Here is a 21,343-nt window from a genome sequence, read left to right as displayed (position 1 = left end):
AAAACATTCTTAGTTCTGCTTCTGAAGTGATACTGCAAAAATGAGTGACCCATTCCTGCTCCAGGACAGTACTCTGTGATTAGCTCCAGATATTTGGGTGATGAAATAAAAATCATGCTGTGATTTAGAAACTCTGAGGCGTCAGTTGTCCTGTCTGTTCAATCTCAATATGGCTCAGCCACAAATAATACTACCGAAAAACCACCTGTGAAATTTCCTCAGGACATGCCTGTTTCAGGTAAAACCTCTCACTGCTTCCTCTGTTATCTGTAACTGAGAGGGGAACTTCGGCAACATCGTCTGAGACCTAAGCACACCCATATGCAGCACTCTTGAAAGACAGGTATAGGGTGCTATTTGCAATATGAAAGGAGATTTGTGCGAAAGATTCTTCTGCTTTCACTTAATTACCTTCCCTGAAGCAGTGGTGTGTGCAAATTTCCATCATTCTTTGCTCAGTTAGAAATGCCCAAGATGTTCCTATTAATCTCTTTCACTGTAAGTTATCCATAAATATCCTTATCCTATGTTCCATATAACTTTTGCAGTAAAGAACTTTGCATGGGATAATTTTTCTGTTCTTTTTTTATTAACAAGTAACAAATTGAGCACTGCTTCTGCAAGTTGATTCTGTGAGTTTATGTTTTTTTGTGTGAACGCCAGATTGCTGTCAGTCAGCAATTGAAGAGTTAGGTCATAGGAGGTGGTGCTCCTGTGACAAAGGTCAGGCAGTTTCAGAATTTCCTTTCCTTCCATTCAGATGCAGGATCTGTTTGGATATGTGCTCTTCACCCTTTTCCTTGCAAAATTCACTTCAATCACATTCAGGTATCATTTAAACCACTTACTTGTGAGGTCACAGAACATGTGAAGTTGGCAGGGATCTACAGAAGTTGTCTAGTCCAGTCGCGTTCTTAAACAGGGTGACCTGGAACAGGTTGTTTGGGGCTGCAGCCTGTGAAGTTTAGAATACCTCCACAGACAGAGACTCCACAGCCTCTTTCTGCAACTCACCAAATTTTTTTTCTTATGTTTAAGTGGGATTCTCCATATTTTATTTTGTACACGTTATCTCTTCTCCTGTTACTGGACACCAGTGAGAAAAGTCTGGCTCCCTCTTATTTGTTGCCTTCATCAGGTACTTACACACACTACTGAGAACCTCCTGAACCTTCTCCACGCTAAACAGTTCCACCTCTCTCAGCCTCTCCTCATACGAGAGACTGAGTCTCCTAATCGTCTTCATGAGCCTTTTCTGGCTCACTCGAGTAGCTCCGTGTCTCCCTTGTATCTGGGAGCCTAGACCTGGGCACATCACTCCAGGTCTCACCACAGCTGAGTAAAAGAGAAGGATCCCTCAGCCTGCTGACAGCACTCCTGCTAATGAAGCCCAGGAGGCTGTTCACCTTCTTCTCTGCAAGGTCACATTGCTGACTCATGGTCAGCTTGTCATCCACCAGGACCCCAAGGCCTTTACTGCAAAACTGCTTTCCAGACAACTGACCTGCTTTCCAACTGCTTCACTGGGTAATGTCTCCCACGTGGTCCTGAACAACTGAATTACTGTTTTTCAGATAGGTGATGACAACTTACACCAGCAAATCTCACATGAAAGTATATCTGAGTGTGCTCATAATATTTGGCTTAACACCTGATTGCCTAGATCTTTAGCCCATATTGATCAAGGGAATGACTATTAGTTTGGAAAGTCTGCCATGCCACTTGTCTTTTAAACAAACCACCTCTGAGATGTCTTCCCTCATGGAAGTTTTTTATCCTTCAGGGGGAAGGGCTATTTATTATAGCCAGAAAGGTGATGGTTTGCACATGTTGTCCTGGAGGTGTCTGTGTTCTTCCTGTGGCCTTGTCTCAAGAGGGTTGAAATAATATTGATTGAAGCTCGTTACTGGTTAGTGATTGCTTTAGGATTCTCTGACTTCTCTTTATATCAAGGTAGATAGTATGCTTGGGATGTGAAAGCAGACAAAAAGACCCAGGTTTATCATATGAATAGATTCAGTAAGTGTGTCCTTCCTCTCTGTATCTTTGGAAGCTTCAAAATTAGGCTTGAGGACAGAACTTCTGCTCTTTCCTTCTGCTTGTGCCTGTAACCAAAGCATCTCAGTTGCACACAGATGATTTATCTGGGGTCTCCACTGCTGAACTGCTAAAACTAGAAGCTGCAGTCTAGGAAATATTCACAACAAAGCCTAAAGTTTAGGATGAAGAACAAATGAGACAGAAAAAAAGCTTTTCTATACCAAAAGTAACACAAGAGATTGGGGTTAAAATGTAGTGTAAAATTTTGCTTCTCAGAATACGTTTCTTTCTAATTAGTTCAAAGTGGTACCACAGTGCAGCATTCCACACATTTAGAAGGTGACTTTGAAGTCAGGGGTGAATTAAGAGAGTCTGTGAGGATCCTGAAACTACATTCTTAGTCTTGTAGGTGTCCTGTGTGCTGAATAGCTGCAAAATCAAATACCTAAAGTATTCAAAATTTTGGCCTTGTCTAAGAGATAAAAGAATGTCTACGCAATTTCATTCCTTACATGATGAGCTGAGCTGACATTATAACTTAATGACAGCTTAGAAGTAGTGCCTAGAGGGAAAAAATATCTCTTTCTGTTGCTGAATTCTGCTTCATAATTAAATAGCATAGTACACTCTCTGGGTAGCTCTAAGTGAAGAGAAGCTAAAAAGAGATAAACTTGATAGATTATTGAACCCAAATCAGTTTGATCATCAGTGGAAATATTTGTTGAAGGGAATCAAGAAATTAATGGTGTTACTGGCATTGGTCACCAATGATTTATGCACAGGGAGGTCCCTGCAATAGGGATATGTGACCCAACTAGTCTGCATTGCCTTCCCACTTGCTTTGAAACTCCAGCTTGCTTGCAATTTCAGTTAGCCTTCCATGCATCACCAGGAAGAAATCACCAGATGGCTTGAGTAAATTTTCCCTCAAAATGCAAGAATTCCTGTATTACTCTGACCCTGCAGAGAAGGATGCAAAACAAAAGTCGAGGAAAGCTGACAGTAACTAGGGACCGTGAATATTCCAGCTGGGGTTCGTTTGGGGTCCCTGAGTGTCTTCCTCTTTTTATCCACAGGTTTCCCAACAGGATGGAAGTGTCAAGAGGCTTGTGGTTAGCTAGGTGAATGGAGACAGTCAAGTTTACTGTTATTATTTCCAACCTGGCAAAAAAAAACTATAACAAACAGATCACGTCAGGCTTAAAATGATCAGTTTCTTCATGCTTCTGTATGTGAGGTGTTAAGGATCCATTTCTCTGTCACATTTTGGCCAATTGGAGGGTTGCTTTTGGTTCAGGGCTGTTTTCAATTCAGGGCTCTGTGAAAACATGTGACCTGGAAAAGGTATGTGGAGGGGAAAAGCCACAGAATCTGCTCAGTTCCTTGGTGGTTGTTAGAAGCTATAGTTAATCTGATAACTGTCACCTCTGGGGCAATTCAGGAGATATCATCCTGACAGGTTGCAGATGCTTCTCCCTGTAAGAACCAATGTTCCACCACCGCCATCCCAAGAACTGATGTGGAAAGCAAGAGCAAATTCAGTTGTCTACTGTTCACACAATGAAAAGGTAATTTATAAGGTACTGATAAGAAGTTGTGAAAACCTCTTCCCTTCACTTCACCTCTAACAATGCCAACAAGCAATTATTTGGAAGGACTTTGACAGTATCTTCTTCCATCCTAAACCTTTGAAAAGGCCACATAACTTTGCCTTATGCAAGGCAAGAGAAGTTAAATATGTATATGTGTGTGTGCATGCGAGTGTGTGTTACAACAAGGCTGTCTCAGATTAACTCAGTTAAATCTCAGCCAGCAAGGAGCCAATCTGGAGCTGTCCTGACCTGGGAACTAAGGTCAGTAGCCAGCCTTCTACAGTTCCAGGGTGAAGGTACCTTTTTTAGTAAACAACGCAGGGTGTTTTCCTGTTCTGGGAAAAGTCCAACACAACTCCCAAAGGATGTGTGTCTTCACTTCATCCATGTAACCAGGCTTGATCCTGCTGCAGCCCTTCAGTGCCTTGATGATAAAGTGTCATAGTAAATACCTTCTGCTTTCCCCAGCTCATGCCTACTTTCCTAGCTGGATGATTGCCAGTCATTTGCCAATAAAGGTGCCTCTGAAATACTGAGTAAATGGCTTTATGCAGCCCTGTGGGGACAGAGGGGCATGCAAGAAGTCTCCTCGTTTCCATGGTAGTGAAAGGGTTTTGCGCAATAACAGAGAGCTGGCTCAGGAGCACACAGGGGATGAAAATTTGGGACCAATGTGCATGCAGGGGTAGGAAAAGGACTAGGCAGAGGCAGGATCCCACCTGCATACTAAGCATTAGAGGCAGTGGTGTTCAAGGGTAGGTAAGAGACATGCCAAAATGCTGCTTCTTTCTGATCCATGGTAGGAGCCTAGAAATCATCAGCAACTCCAAATGTTTGCTAATGCTCTGTGCTCCTATCTGTCATAGAATGTTTAATTTCTCTCAACAATAAAGACTGTGATTACTCATCCCTGCAATCGAGATTTGAAATTCCTTTGCTACCCCTGGTGTCATTTCTTTCTGGATGTATCAGCTGCCTGTTGCAGTAAAGACTATCCAAAATCAATCTTCAGTCACTTGACTGAGCTGATGGATTGAAAACAACGTGTGAATGGAAGCTTGCCCCCTTCAGAACTGCAAACCAATTGTTTTGCCATCATGCAAGTCTGACAGTGTAATCTCTTCCTCTTGCTGCTATGCTTCTCCCACTACTGCCAAGTAACCCTCCCAGTCAGGCTGGGTGCTTTGCCCACTTCCTGCATCTGTGGGGAAAGTACCTTCTCCTTGGTGGAAGAAGAAACTTTTCCAGATGCAGAGGGAGTGAAGGAGGTCCTGAGTGTGGGGAAGGAGAAAGTTGGCATCATGGTGGTTTTCCCACATTCTTACGGGGCTGACTTTCTCTTGTGCTTTCTCTAGGGGCTACCAAAGACATGGGGAAGATGCTGGGTGGGGATGAGGAGAAAGACCCAGATGCTGCCAAGAAAGAAGAGGAACGACAGGAAGCCCTCAGACAAGAAGAGGAAGAGAGGAAAGCCAAATATGCCAAGATGGAGGCTGAAAGAGAAGTTATGAGACAAGGGATTCGAGACAAGGTAGGGATCTGGCTTTCGTCACATACTGGGCATCTCAATGCTCAGTGATCTATTGTTTTCAGATGATTTGTCACCAGTTCCCTGAGCACCTGGATAGAGCCAGGTAATTACTTTGCCACACTGAATTTTCTAATCTTGTGAACTGTCCCTCGAGCTCTGTCCCTGTTTAAACACACCTCCCGCACTGAAAAGCCCTGCAAAATTGAAATATGAATGTCTATTTTTCTCATAATCTGTTACATGCTCACATTATTTTTAATGTTGGAGGTTTCTCTGCCGGTATGTGAGTGCTTTCCAAGCTCGCATTTGTGCTTCGTGAAAAGAGTCATAATCCAGTGTGTTTCTGAGAGAGACATCCCAAGTATGCTCTATATTGCTACCAAGGCTTTCTTTTTGTTGACAGGTGAAATGTGAAAAATCTACTCTGCTTTTCATATTTAGGCTTCCACTACTCACAGGGGATTCATCTGAAAGAAAGAGGGTTTCATTTATCTCAGGGCCTTGACCTTTGGGAAGCACTCTCTTCTACTTAAATTGGTTCTTGTAGTGATACAATTTGGCATGAGAAGGAAACAAATAATTGTGAGGATTCAGAGAAAGGTTGAAAAGAAATGTACAAAACAAAACTTTAGTAGAGAAATGAACTTGATTTGAGGTAGCTGAACCCATTGTTACTGTATATTATCTTTTAGAGATTGATGTGTGGAGGGAGAAGGCAGTTCTGCTGCCTCACGGTCAAGACTGTGTCAAAATTGTCTCTTCAGAATAACTAAAGATCCTGGAGCTCAGATAACTTGGAAAGAAATGTGGGTATTGGTTGGAGGAGGGGTTTCTGATAATGAAGTCCTGTGTGTTGACTTACACCACATGCCAAAGAACAATAGAAAATACCTGTAGACAGAATGAGGAAGTCCTGCTCAGAATAAGAGGTGTTCACTGTGCAGTGCCTTCCTCTGCGCAGGTTACAATGCCCTAAGAACATGTCTGGGGTAAAGCTTCAAAGTCTCATCACAACAGCTGTCCATAAAAAAAACCAACTATGTACTGGGACAAATTTCTGACTCAATCTTTATAATTCAGGAGGGAAGCATGGATGAGGATGAATTGTGGTAGCATAGTGCAGCTTGTAAAGAGGTATCGAGAATTGTTCTGTAAATAAAGAAATTTAGGATTATTCTTCTAAGAAAAGAAAGTATTTACAGGGAATTGTCTACCTGTCACACTGCCAGAGAAAGGTCATTATATGATCATTTAAAAGGGGTTATTAGTTACCAGACAGGCAGATTCAGAATGCCTACCTGGTCAAAATTCGTTATTTTATGATGTACTTAAGGCATATATATATCTAGATAGTGTAATATATTAATATAAACATATCAATGTGTGTAGTATATGTTTAATGTGTGTTTATAACTAGAACTGTTTGTAAGTAATGACATAGGTCTGCATTAGACATGAGGGAAAAGAAAGAGTAATGAATTTCTGAGTTGCAGGCAGATGAGCTAATGCCCTGTTTTCACTGGTTGCTGTCTCTTCTGCTAGACCATTGAAGTATTCCCAGAGGTAGATGGGGGAATTGCGTATTTCTGCTGTTGGGAAAACTGCTGTAAAAGCATTTAAGAAATCTGAGATGCCCTCTGTTACAAACCCAAGGCAATCTGGACTAGAATTCATGTGTTCGTGAGTTGGATGCATACTAATCTTGGATGAAGCATCCAGCCACTGGGGATTTCCCTAAGGTACTGTCAGCTATCTAGACTTTGCTGAGTGAGGCTAAGTACTGGGTGGTGAAGTCTCTTGGAAATGCATTGACTCCTGAGTGACATGACAAAGGGCTATCTCTGCAGAGAGAGTAAGGGATACTTGGAGGAATGTTACTTCACCTTAGCCAAAGAATTGCAGTAATGTGGTAGGTTACCTTTGGGTTTAGCAACAGGAAGTCCTGCACTGGGGAGTGCACCCGGCCTGTGAAAACACAAGAGTTCAATTTCAAGGGGTTTTCTTTCTCCTGGGGATAATCCCAGGTGGCATGCATTTGAAAGAAAAAGCTGTTTTCTGAAGAATCAGAAGAGATGGATAAAGCTGTAGAAAGGAGTTGTATGTTTTTTATTTTTTTTTAAGCTTGAGAGTTCTGTGTAAGAGAGAGATTACTTTTTCCTGACAAAGAGGTGGATTTGATGATATACAAGACACTGTCTCCAAGTATTGTGAATTGGTGGCTGGAAATGTGAAACAAATGTTGAAGGAAAAGAAAAAAGGGCTGGATTATTTCTTCTATTAGTTGTTTGTTTGTAAATTAACTTAATTTCTTTGCCAACTCCGGTAAAAGCAGAAATACAAAGAAGACGAAACAGAGATTCTGTCTGGTATGTATATATACAGAAGTTGTTGTTAGCAGGTATGAATTAAATTCAAGAAGCTTTATGTATTAGAGATCTCCCTGATGCTGTTTGCTCATTTCTCACATAAAAGAGTGAGCACGGAGTGGAGTGAGTGAGTAGGAACAGATTATTTACGAAGAATACAAGTTTGAAAGTCTGTGTCCTATGTCTCAAACCCACTGTTGTGAGCTGCAGGATGTTGGGGAAACAAGCAAGGGGATCACAGCTTCACTGGTTAGCTAATGTGACTCTAGTTAAGGCCTACAGAAAGGACAGACTCATCTTGTTTATTGTTTTGGACTCTTTGTCCTGGGTCTTCAACTAGTGTGATGAACACAGTGTCTTGTTTAGGGCTTCAGAAAATGTGGAAGATATGGCAGAGCTTGAAGGGAATGATGATAGATACCACAAATATGTTCCAGTATGTGCTAACTTCAGGTTTTAAATCCAATCTGTTAAACTGAGATACATACGCCCTCAGCCCAGCAAGGCAGCTGGGCACAGAAATGACTTACAGAAAGGGTAGAATGAATTGTGCAGCAATCAAATATTTTTTCATAAAAATCATGCAGCATTTTCATTTGGACATGAATTTTTATGGATGACATTCGGACATGACATTTTGAAATAACTGGACCACCAATTGTCTACCAGCTCCTGCCCAATATTAAAGTCCAGCATCTGATACTGAAAATTGTTTGAAGGAATGTAAAGAACATAACTGGGGTATACTCCAGCTTCCTTCTACCCCAGGAAGCATGAATGCAGCTTACTTGCTGACCTGATCTGGGCTTGATCTCAACACTACTGCCTCACAGATCTTCTGCACCTTATCACAGCTATCTCTGGGGAGAGGTGCCACACCTGACCAACACAGGCAAGACTTCCAAGAGACCTTCAGTGCCCTGTGTTTGGTGGGTCAGAGGCTGTTGCCAACATCCCAGTCATGAGGCTGTGGAAAGCTAATATCCCTGTTACCTTGCTAATACCAAGTACTATCCGCTTGCTGTGCCAGAGCAGCCATCTTGTCTCCAATGCTCTTGTGTGGAATATTGCCTTCTATTACAAGTTGACTTTGTTTGTGTTATATACCTGCACACCTCAACAGTGAAAGCTAATTACTTTCTTGATGTAATGATCCATAATTAATTATTTACATAATTAATTATTTCCGCCACTGTTGTAGAACCCAGGCCTGAGAGAGCCCTAGTATGTGCTCTGTAATTAACATGCTACCTGTCATGGCTGCTGATGAGACAATGTCTGTAGCCTGGCTTCCTGCGAATCTCACACGTGCTTTAGAGAGTTGTCATTGCTGAGCCCATTCTGAAAAGCAGCAAGAGCTCAAGGCTATCCTCACAATGGTGGACTTCAACCAAAAAAGATGTAAGCATGTTCCTCTGTCCAAATCACTTGGCTTCAAGATAGAATTTAGGTTTGAATTTAGGCCATGCTTGAGACAGAGCATGAACTGCTTTGCTAGCTGTTGTATACTCATTTCTCCTAGTGAAAGGGGGAAGTGCCTCTGACTCAGTTTGTCTTTGATGAGCCTTATGTGCTGTGAGAAGCAAAGCAGAAGTTTAGTTATGTTGATAACGATTCCTACCCTCCAAATCGAGCGTGAAATCTGCATGAGAAAAATGGAAAGGTGGCAAATGGAAAATTCAAGGGGAAGAATTAAGGTTGTCTCTACAATTGTAGTTGACCCTGCTGGGCGCTGTGTAAAGATTGTGGCACGGTGCTTGGCTGCGTGGTCATAGGTTTATTCTTCTAGTAACCTCAGCTCTCCCATTGCACAAAATGTCATCAACTGTTTTCTTAATAAGCAGATGTTCAGTATTTCATCTCTGCCACACCTTACAACATGTCTTATCAAGATCATTTACTATGCAGTATCCAAATTCTAATGGCAATATAATGTATGTCCTCATTTGAGGGTTTAATTCTTTGTTGTTATTATTGTTATGCTTTCACTAATGTAATTGATAAGTTCATTCCAACCATGGTTTCTTCTGGGATTTATGTGGGTGGCAGACAAAGAGTTTTGTTGAGTTTTTTCTATTTGCAAAGTACAAAAGCAGAAGGGTCATTATGTGATTAAAGTCTTGGTTGCAGAAGAATGTTAACATCTTGTTGCATCAGTGAGCCTCTGCCACAGTAAGAAATACTCAGGGCTTTCTTGTCCCTTTACTGGCAATAGTGAAATGGTGAAGTCTGGGGCTTGATGTTTGTTCCTACAAGCAGCAGGTCACACAGCAGGAGAATGTGCAATCTTTATTCTGTTTAAGGGCGAGTCCTTCTGTTTCTGGATGTGTGCAATTAATTCTTCCCATTTTTTTTACTGTGCCATTAAGTGGTCTCCGTGGTTTAGGCAGCAAGATTCTCTGCAATATTTAGAATTGTCCATGTTCCAGGAAAACCATGAAAACTATTCAGTTCTCTGTAGATACTGAAGACGTAATTTCAAGATCTTCTATGTTTTAAGGTAGGTGATATTAGAATTTACTTCCAGAAAAGTAAGAACATTTAGGTTGCTGGCAATGGGAGATGTGCTAAGTTTGGGCCTTTGTTCTTGCCAGTGGGAAAGTGTTCTCATAATGCTGCTTTTTTTTTCTTTTGCCTTTTTTTTTTTTAAATCTGATTGATGAACTCCCTTTTGGCACTAATCACTCAGACAAAAAGGCAATCAAGATTTATAGCTGCAGTCCTAGATTCTTATGTGGGATAATCAATATGCAACATCATATAATTATTTACATTTAATATTTCATTTGCATATTTCCATAAGTAAAAGGTGCATAACTGTGAGAATCCTGTCTTAGGGATGGAGAAATACCAGAATGTGAATTGACTCTGTTCTCCAGCAATATCAGACCTTTGAAACTAAGCTCCAAGCTCAGGAGTGCAAATTTAACTTTGATAAAACTTTGTTGCTATAAAACAGCTTCACAATGTTAGCTAAACTCTTCAGTGTTAGTACATCTAGGGGGTGGTTCATTCTTGTCTAACTTCAGATGCAGATATTGCCAAGGGTTTTAAAAATTCCTGTATAAAGGAATGAAATTTCACTGCCTGAAAATGCAATTTTGAAGGTGCAGTCTTCCTGTGAAGAAGAAATATACTATATGTTTTTCAATGGAGACTTGACAACTGAAAAAAGTGCAGAAATTGTATTCTTTGCGTGTCAAAAGCTGAAGGATCTCAAACAAAGAAAAGAATTCCCTCAGCAATGAATCATGTTCTTTAATTCAAATAATAAAATTCATATCACAATGAACAGAAACACTCTGTCTGATCTCTTCCTTTTGAAAGAATTGATTTCACACTGAAACCAGTGATGTGAATTCGTATCCAGCACTTGTGATCTAAAGAAGCTGTGGCTACTGTTCAGTGTGTGGGCCTTAAAATAGATTTTCAAAGATGCATATGTATTGCGCAAACAGAGACTTATCATTAATTTGACTCTTCCCCTGCTTCTGCAGTGGCTTTTGATAATTCAGGATAAAAAACTAAGAAAAAAATTCCTTGCTTAGTTTAGCTCAGTGCAGATACCCTTTGTGCTATAGACCCTTTGGCGGTGAGGAAGGAATAGGCCTGGCTATGGCACTCCCAGTGTGATGCTTTGCAAGACAGAAATTATATTGTGCCTTCCAAGAAGTGGGCTTGGGGCTGCGTGGGAATGATGACAACTGAGAAGAATTACACCCTTTGCAGCAATTAAATCAAGGGCTGTTCTGGGTGAAGAAGGCTGCAAGGGCAATGTGCTGCAGTGTTTACTGTGTTCTGGACACATTTGATTCATTGGTTAATGAGGACAGCAGAACCTGGAGTAAGCCCAAGAAGAGTCAGAAACGACATTTGCAGGTTGATTGAAGAGCACCATAACCCCGCAGGTCATTTTCATATTGATTCATAAAGTGATTTGACCTGAATCAGACTTCTGACCTCCTGCCAGAACTTGTCCCCCAATCAATTGTATGCAAGGATGTCCTGACTGGCCTGTGTTGCCTCTAAGCCAGATTCTTGAGTTTCCGTATCAGTTTTCTCCATAGCTTAGGCTACAGATCTTAAACACCAAACCTATTTCTGGACTACAGCCCTTTGCAATTTTACTAAATCACCCACTTCTTTAACACTTTTAGCATGTCTTGGTCTTTGTGAGTCTAGCCACCTACATGTATAGTATTCTCTAGGTGGTCTGAATGAAAGTGTGTGTGCCAGGTCTTGTCTCTTGGCTTTAGACTAACAGAGCTTCCCTGATGGGAAAAGCTGCGTGGATTGCTTCCTGTACTCTAACCTTAGGCACTTTTTTAAATTCAGAAAAGGGAGGCACCATTAGCAAATCATTGCAACTTGGAAGCAAATGTACATCTTTTTCATCTGCTTCCGTAATAGTTTGAGGTTCAATTATTTAGCAGCACTCAGCAGGTTCAGTTTCCAGCTGCTGATTCCCTCACTAATACCTTTTGGGGCTCATTAGTCAGTTTCTTTGTGCAGCTCTGCCTTGCTCTAACTTCATTTCTTCGTTTCACGCTAATCCAAATCTACACCAGTAGATGTCACTTTGGATACTTGCTAACGAGATCCCACTGGGTGAGGCTTCTGGAGTGATTGCAATGTCTCTTGAAATGTAGGTTTTTTTACTATTGTGCAGACTCGGGTGTCTTGTAGAGTCATTCAGCTGAAATCCTTACTTAAACAACTTCTGTCTCACTGAAATGGCTGGCAAAACCTATGTACATTGCTGGCACAGGGCTAAGCAGATTCACCAACTCAGGACTGGGTGCAAAACAAACTCAAGAAGATGACATTAGCTGGAGTTCAGCTAGGAAGGGCATTTGAATGGCGTCTCAAGCCTTCCTGGCTGTGACTTATTGAAACTCCAAGCCTTTGGCTCATGTATTTGGAAAGCCAAGAAATATGGACCCCTACAAATGGCCTGTTGCAAGTTCTCTTCCAGTACCATTGCAACTGAGAATCTGTTTCTGAACAGCCAGACATTACTAGTCTGCTGGAGGTGCTGTTCGCCCCTCACAGTCTACGCTTCCGGCCCTCATACCAGGGTGCGCCATTACAAGAAGGTCTGTTTGGAAACTAACGCAACAATTTTAATTGACAAATTATTCTGTATTCATAATAAGGAACTCTTCAGTACAGCCCTCCTTCACTCCATCAGTTATTTATTTATGTTATCATTCAGAGGACAAGAAAGGTGCGAAGGCAGTAGCTATTTGTAATTTATTGTCTAATCACACAGTACATCCTCCCTCTCTTTCCCTTGTGCCTTTATTTTTTCCTAGCAGACCTGATGTTTTAGGAGATTTCCTGTTTTTCAGAGCCAGCATAGTCTAACTACATTGCAGAGCAAGAATATGTGATCTATGAAGCACTGCTTTATTTCTAAAGAACATCATAACTGTAGGAAACAGTATACACAGCCATTGTATATTGCCAAGTTTGTGTGCACCTACACACAGAGAAATGTAGATAAAAAGAGTATGAATAGATTTTCTTTAATTTGAAAGATTTTTTTCTTTACACATAGGAGAAGATGAATGCAAAGGGAATGTCTGCATCATGGACAAATCCTTACTTCATTCCAGTGTCAGTGTCAGTCTGCATTCACTCTTCACCATGTCTAGTCCACAGCTTGAGGAAGTCTGTGAAGGACCTGCCCTGCTCTTCAGGGGACTAGCAAAGTTTAACACCTTCATAAAGAGGCCATTGAGTTATAGCTTACTAGACAGTAACATTCACAGTCACCCCTCTGGTGACAACTCAAATCCACTACATGAAGAAGGATGGAAAGCTACCTACATGCATGCCAATCCAAAATTCTCTTTTTACAAAGGCTGCAGACTTATCTTAGCCTACTTCCTTAGCAGAGCAGGCACAGCCCACTGTCTACCCGAGTTTTGGCTGGAATCATTTGTGCTGGGTCTGCAGCACAGGAACTGCCCAAGTCTGTACGATTGGAACTGAGAACCTGTATGAAGAAAACAATAGTAGGTCTTTTCAGTGGATTTCTGCCTGGACTCCGTGTGAGAAACCTAAAGGTAACAGCATGCAATCACCTTTGAAATACTAATTAGCTCTGTTTCTGCCTTTTTAATGATTCTTCACAATTGGGAGTGTGGCCAAATGATGTTTCTTGTTCACATCAGCCAGCAAGACCAAGCCGCACAGAGGAAGGGATTTTTCCCAAGACAACTCCAAAACCTAATTTTTAAATTATTGTTAATTAATTTAAGTACTTATGTTATATGCATTATATATTAATTAAATAATGCATATGTGTATTATATGTTAGCTAATATGTTAATGACATAATTTAATTATTATTATTAATTTTTACTTAGCATTTACAGGTGGAGATTTACAGGTAGAGAAACTGAGCAACTTGCCCAAAATCATGCAGTGAATGAGGAAGGACTTGATTTCCTGAGCTAGAGGCCTAGGGATAATCTGACCCCTTGGTAAATGGGGGGTCCCTCCTGAGAACCTGGGCACCTCCACAGGTGGCAGTCCATGGCAGAAGTTTAAGACAGAAGTGGAGACCATCCCAGGGCCTGTATGACCCATGTTCCCATTGCCAGTGATCTCTAGAAGTGGCTGCCATGCCCACACGCTTCCGGCTGGAATTTCTTTAGCCAGTAGAGCCAAGACCACATGGAATCATTTCTTGACTAAATCCCAAGAAGGACATAATGCATGTCTCTGCATCAAAAGGCAGAATAGCTAATTTTCTGCTCTGCTGCTGTGGGGACTAAAATATTCATTCCTCAATGGAAAAACCCCTTAGGATGGTATAAAATTTGGCTAAGTGGCTGGAGGAGCTCTGAGCTTTTTCCAGCACACTCTCTTCAAATCTTTTGATTCATCTCATCTTTAAAGATAGACAGTGCTGTTGTGGATCATGCTGCTGTGTCAGCCTCAAAATGCAGACGATGGCATGAGAATAATTTGGTCAGTACCATTGCCTGTAATAAGTAGAGCTACACCTTTTTTTTCATGTAACTTGGTTTTTTTTTTCCCCAGCTTACAAATCATATGCAAGGGGAGGGCTTGTACCGTTGTTGGTTCTTTTTTATGTTAAGCTAATTCAAGGACTGTGAAGGTCACCAAACAGGATTTAAAGGTCTGTTCCCTTTTTGCTGCAGCCAAAGATTTCCCGTTTTGCTTAAAATCGGGCACTAGCCACATTATGTCTCTTATATTGGCGGTTTGTTATGAGTCTTGAACGATCAGATAATTCACCAGGATTTAGTGAGACCAGTGGAGTTCTACTTGAGAATGCAGCCTGATGCCTTCATGGATTAGCTAAGGGAAGCATCATTCTTTTCTGTTAAAAGTTACCAGAGCCAAGCTCAGCCTTTGAAATGCTGCCACTTCCTTGAAGTGAGATGTGACTTTGTGCTGACCTCACCATGAAGCCCTGCATCTGTTCTGATGTTACTTTCAGTTTCATCAGCCTGGGATTTAAGACTGTAAGGGAGAATTGGCCACCCCACATGCTTGAAAGAAGAAGAGCTGATACAAGGCCAGAGCTGAGGTCATTCATGGGGCAGGATGATAAAGTTCGGAGCATGCTTTGCTTGTGGTAGTTGTGTAACCTGATGTTATGGTTTGGCTGCGGCCGGCAACAAAAGCATGTATGCCTGATTTCCTTCTTGGAAGTTTATTCCAGCTACTGCCAAGGAGTTTTGGGCATAGAGACATCCCAGTGTAGTTTTCTTGAAAATCCATGCCAGATTTTGTCATATTCTGATATTTCTGATGAATCCATGGTTATTGACTTATGGGTGGTGAGGAAAGCATTTCTTTCCTCTCTCTAATGAGCAGCTTGTACCACTGAAGATGCTATAGGCAGAACCTACCAATTTAAACTATGAACCTGGCCAACAAAGGCAAAAGTGGCAAAACGGTGATGCAGAGAAGCAGAGGATCAGCTTCATCATGTCTATGTGCTAGGTCCAGCTGTGTATCTGGCTAGAAAATTCTCTCTTGCTATCTTCATATTTCCTGTGCTCAGATGTTGTAATTACAGATTTCCATGCCCTGTATTTTGCAGGGAGTATTTGGTTAGTTTAGAAGGGAAGAAGCTAGTAAACTGTCTTCAGTGAGGTGAAGGACAGCACCTCCACTTTCTACAGTCAATCTCTAGCTGAATGACAAGGAAGAATTTTCTGCCCCTGCCTACCTTTTTTCACATGATGTAGTTTTTTTGCTCAAGGTGGGAATTCAAATCTGTGGCTTGAATTTAGTTGAATTTTATCTGGAATTGAGGCTGGGAGTTTTAGGAGAGCAAGGCTTCTGCAATATTCTCCATCCATACCTCATTGCTACCACTAGAGCTCTTCTCTACAGTGTTTTTGCTCCTGACCAGCTCTGATAGGAGAGATGAATGAGAATATTTAAAGCAGACACAGGAAAAGATGTTTCTGAGCCACGCTTGGATCTCCACAAAGCCTTGGACACGATGGAGAGCATTCTTGAATTCTGAGTGAACAGTTCCCTGACTTCACACAGGGCCCTGCCAGTCTGACACCATTTAACAGAAGCAGACTTACTTTAGTTCACTCCTGAAAGCTTAACAGTGCTGTATAAGTTAGGAAGTACAACACAAATGCCTTCTATCCATGTGCCAGCTGGACTTCTAGCCTTTGCAAATCGTCCTTTCTAATTTAGAGAACCAGTTCTCACTCCCAACTATGCTGTCTCCTTCAATAAAAGAGGCAATAACCTGTATGTGCTCTTGAAACAGCCTCTCAGTCTTGATGAGTGCTTTCACTCTTCATTTGCCTTTCTCCCATGTCTTGAGAAAGGAGGCAGATTCCAGAAGAGGAACTGAGGACCACAGATCAAGATGAGAGCTGCAAGGGAGGCTTTGTGTTGAATTCTTCCTGGGGAAGTCTGACTTGGACAGTGAGAGGGCTGTGGACTCATGCCTCTACAAGCATCTGAAAAGCTGTCATCCGATCCCCAAACCAATGGTTTTCAATTTAGGGGTAGGGTGAGAGTATATGTTCTATTTCTTACAGATTGCTGCAAAGGAAAATAACATGCTGTTAAATTTCAAGGCATGGTGAAAGAGTGCCTTCCTCCTCCAAGAGATTTACTAGGGAAGTGTGAGCTGCAAGCAGAATCAAATGGAAAAGCACTGGTCTGCTTTTGGATAAATAGCCACTCTTCTGTCATTCAGACTGTGTGTTTGGCAAGTGGTTTAAGCTGATTTTGCGCTGTCATATGCTGTAGGTGTGGATTTGCGTATGGAGGGAGATGGGGGGTGCTTCAGGGCTTCACTTTCGACAGGTAGTGGGACAATCTCAAATGAGAAACTGGCAAGGTATTCCCAGAGATAGGGATATCCCTGCTCCTGTAGGTCATCTGCTATTGTGAGGTAAGGAGCGGGTGTCTGACTGGCTCAGAACTACTGTGGAGGCCCTTTCCCTTGACAAGTGTGTGTGGTCCCTTGTTTAAGCTTCCATTTTCTCAGAGATTTAGGACTTGACCTCGTCTGACAGGCTCAGTGAGTGTCAAGGAGAAAGGCCTGTTACTTATGCTAGTCATAATCTGCCTCTCACTCTGATATGTGACATTAGAGCATGTGTAAAAGGCACTCTACACCCTCCAGGCCCTTCCAGAAGCTGGACTGGCAGGTCTGTTCACTGACTTTTTTGGCAAGAATCTCTGAGTGAATTTGGTTGTCGAAAACAATCACAGTGATCGGGCAAAAGCAACCACAGATTATGGGACAACTCAACACACCAACATTTGTATTGATTTTTCTCTTCCGCCTTCTGGCTGTTTAAATAAAATGGTCAGTTCATGTTCCCAGTACTGCTTTTTATCTCTGCTTCCCTCAAAAATGCAGAAAAAGATTTTAAAACAAACAAAAAGATTGTTTTCTCCTTCCACTGATAGGTCCCGAGTTTCCAAAAGGTGTCTTCTCCCTACAAAATACAGCTACTTCTGAAGAGCAAACCTGGGATTTTTGAATGCTGAGAGCACTTACAGAGGCATCAGGCAAAGGAGAGAAGGCAGGGTGCCTTGCCTTAGATTCAGCACTCCTGCATTGTGTTAGAACTGGAAACTGACCTACGTAAAAGCTTTCTGTTTCTTCTTTTCAACTTAATGATTCACATGGATACACAAGCATTAGAAGTACCACATGACAGGTAACAAGAGCAAATATCCAGCAGTAGCACAGAGTTTGAACCCATTAAAATAATTTAGATCTGCTTAACACAGTTATGAAACCATATCCTTGATAAAACTTCTTTGGTGAAAGATTTTAGGCTCGATGACATTATATTTTTTAAGAAGTCTCACCATTTGGATGTTTTGAGACATCTTTGTTTCCAGTCACAGTAATTTTGGCACCCCTTGTGTTTTTCCTGTATTGTTCGTATATATTATTGAAGCAGGCAGAAACAATATTGGAAATCCTGACAGGAGATGGTAGTTTGAAGTTCCTCCCTGCCTATTTCTACAATACATATCTTGTCAAGTTTTTTAACCACAAAGCAGTGTGAATAAGAGCACCGGCATAACCACAATAGCTCTATAAAAGCTAGATGTCTGTGTGTACCATTTGTGATAGATGTAACTGTATGTCTGTGATTTATTTTCTGCTTTCAGTAAGGATGCCCAGAAATAAAAAAGTACACTTCAGGATTAGTGAAATGATTTGTTTGACTTACATGGACTTTTCCTCTAGTGGCCTGAAGTAGTTTAGAAAGAAATTTGAATTTTTTGTTCGGGAACTAAGTGTAAAAATTCATCAGTTTCTCCCAAGTCTAATGTGAAATGGAGTTGAGGAACCAGCTATTGATTTACTGAGAGTGGGGGTAATTCAGAGTGGAGAGACCACTAAAGGTTCTTTGTCTGTCCTGATAGCACCAAACAGCATGAAATCCATTTGCATATCTCACACATGCACCTTGCTAGCTTTTAACACAAAATGTAGCTCGGATTTTTTAGGCGAATTTCTTGACATTTGCTCAGTGGTGACTCAGAAACAATGTGGTAAGCCTTGCACTGTTGTGCACGTAGAAGTTTGTACACGATTCTGACAAAGAAGTCAGAAATAAAAAGTTGAAAGCTTCAACACTAGTTAAGCACAGCTTTGAAGGAGTTTTCTAACAACCCCACAGGACAAAACTATAGCTCTTCCTAGTGCAGCTACCTTGCAACAACAGTGCACAGTTCCCCCACTCTTTTGTAATCAGAGCATCATGATTGTGAAGTAAGGCAGTTGTTTAAAAGCTACTAAAAATGTCACATCTCCTCTAATTAAAATCAGACCTGAAAGCTCTGAAGTGTTGGATAAGTGAGGTAATAGTTAGTAAAGCACCTGGGTCTTGCTAGGAGATGCTGGGTTTCTCTGGCTTTACTGTAGTCAAAAGCACACTGAACAACTTCACAATATGAATGAAAAATCATAATGGAAGCTCCACAATGTGGTGCTTGTGGAAACAGACTAATTTCTAAGTTGGTGCAGAGCTAACAAAAAGCTACATATGATTTATTTATCATTATTTTGATTAATAAAACACAATACGCTTTTCACAAGTCTGATGAAACTGGGTAATCTATGCACTTTCTCGTGATAATGCTCTTAAATGATGCTCCCTTCCTGTAAAAACTTCCTGTTTTGCATGAAATATAGTCCTGATCACAGTGGCTAAAACTTGTGATGGTTCCTGGTTTACAAAAGTACAACTCAAAGGCAAGAACCTCATTTGTAGTTATGGGTAGTGTTTGGGAAAATTCGAGTTGCAGTGGCCTGGGAATCTACAAAACTCAATAAGCAGCCTCATGCTTTTTAAAACAGAAATTACGGTGATGCTCTTGTGACAGGGTGAAAAGTGAAGTAACACATAACAATAAGGATAAATTCACCTCCAGTACAGCCTTGAGAAGAAGATGTCAGTCTCAAGAAGCAGCCTGGCTTCTATTTCCAGCCATTGTCTGAGTTAGGGCTATAAGATGGGTGTTTGGTCTCCACAGTCCTGCATGGGGAGGGCAGCACGCACTTGGTGTCAGGTTTATCCCTGTCCTGAGGACGCTGCTAGACGGATGTGCAAAAGTGAAAGGAAATGCAGATGCAGAGAGGGGGTGTGGTGTGGACTAGGTATATTCCAGGGTGGTTTCCTCCATCCTGCTTGAAAAATTGGTTTGTGATACTACAGGTTCTTGTCTGGCTCCTTTACTCAGTCAGTTGCCTTTAACTGGAGGCAGTACATTTTAGGAAGATGATACCACAGCTAAGAGAAAAATACACTGGGGTAGAGAAGTGTTGTTAATGATTCTGCTGTAGATTGCTATCCTAATGTTGACAGCAGAACTTAAATTTATCATGCTTCCTATCCCTTGTGCTACACTGTTCATTTAAGGATCATCCCACTGTGAACAGAGAGCATAGCAAGCTTCTTTTGAGTCGATGTCCCTTACTGAATTTGGATTCCACACCACCCTCTCCCTTCCACCCCCAGAAAAAAAAAATAGAAACCAAATTAATTCAAAGTCACAGTAGGTTGCTGGTTATAAGCTTAAACAAGATAATAGATGCATGGCTTTTTGTTTTTCACTTAAAAAAACACCCAAAATGTTAGCTACAAATTAAAGTAACAGACAATTTTATTCAGAACTTCTAAACTGCAGAGAAATGTCCCACAGTATTTAACTTGTTTGAATGCAAATATACAGATTAATACAGGAACAATGATATTGTTATGCTAATTACAACATTTTGCGTCTGTTCCACTAAAAGCTGATTTTCCCTTTGTTTTGCTTCTGCAAGAGCTGGCATGCTCTAAGTCTTTGTTCTGAACCAACAAAAGTATTCTTTGGGAAAACTGTAAGGTTGTTTTGCTGTGGATATTGCACAAAATATAAGGGAGGAAGCTTTGCAATTTGTGGTTAGTTAACCTTTTTTTGTTTGCATATGTGTGCATAGGATTGTTTTTTGTGGTTTACATGTCAGCCTTCCTGCTCCATGACTGCTTTTCACACAGCCTGTAGGTGGTTTTTCTTTCTTGAAACAGTATCACTGAATGTCAAGTGGTAAGAATGCCTGATATTGTATGTAATATCTTCTTACATGACTAGAAACATTCACTATGTTTGAAATCGAGTTGACAATATTTGCTCTGTCCTTTGACTCTGAGTCATAACTTACATTTTGCTTAACTTATACCATTAACTTGTGCAAGATAAAGGAGCAAAATGCAAAAGTCAGGCCAAGATTTAAAAGCATTTTCTCCATAAAAAAGGAACTGAAATGTGTGTGCAGATGGTGGTATATCTCTGCCACCCATTCCTGAGGCCAGTTGTGCAGCTGCTTGTCACTCTAGCCCTCAGCACATTTCTGGACAAAGTGAAGTGCTTACTGGGAGAGCTTAAACACTACAGAGGCTCTGGTGACACCTCTCAGCCCTACAATCCTGCGATGTGAAGTATCACATGTTTACTTCACAATTGTACTTCAGACCATGAGCATGTTACCATAGTCTCCTTTACTCCATGTAAAGTTAAGAACATGAGATGCTTCCATGTCTCCTGGCTGCTAGCGAGCAGTTCCTGGGTCTCCTTTGTTATCTGTATAGAAAAGTAATAGTACTTATAAACTAATGTAAAAACAGTACTCTGCCAAATTTGTCCCGTATTAGCCAGAGGATTTCCACCTTGCTTGGCCCCTCTCCAGGGCTCTATACATACAGATGTCCACACTGCTCTAGTGCAAGGAATCAGCTTGGATAACATGCTATCAACTTGCTGTGCCTGTCATCTAGATT

At 41.2% G+C, this 21,343-nt stretch overlaps 1 protein-coding gene across 2 annotated transcripts in view; it reads left to right on the top strand.

The window, feature by feature from the left end:
* Window positions 1-21,343, top strand: part of CPLX1 (complexin 1) — a 128,919-nt gene that overhangs the window by 76,860 nt on the left and 30,716 nt on the right. For both annotated transcript variants that reach the window (XM_075411211.1, XM_075411210.1), the window contains exon 3: window positions 4,988-5,163. In XM_075411211.1, coding sequence (XP_075267326.1) covers window positions 4,988-5,163 — 176 coding nt within the window. The remainder of the gene's footprint in view (window positions 1-4,987; window positions 5,164-21,343) is intronic.

The sequence above is a fragment of the Opisthocomus hoazin genome, chromosome Z, assembly GCF_030867145.1.
Source record: "Opisthocomus hoazin isolate bOpiHoa1 chromosome Z, bOpiHoa1.hap1, whole genome shotgun sequence".
Taxonomy (NCBI): Eukaryota; Metazoa; Chordata; class Aves; order Opisthocomiformes; family Opisthocomidae; genus Opisthocomus; species Opisthocomus hoazin.
Note: the sequence above shows the minus strand (reverse complement) of the source record. Positions and strands in the feature narration are given on the sequence as shown.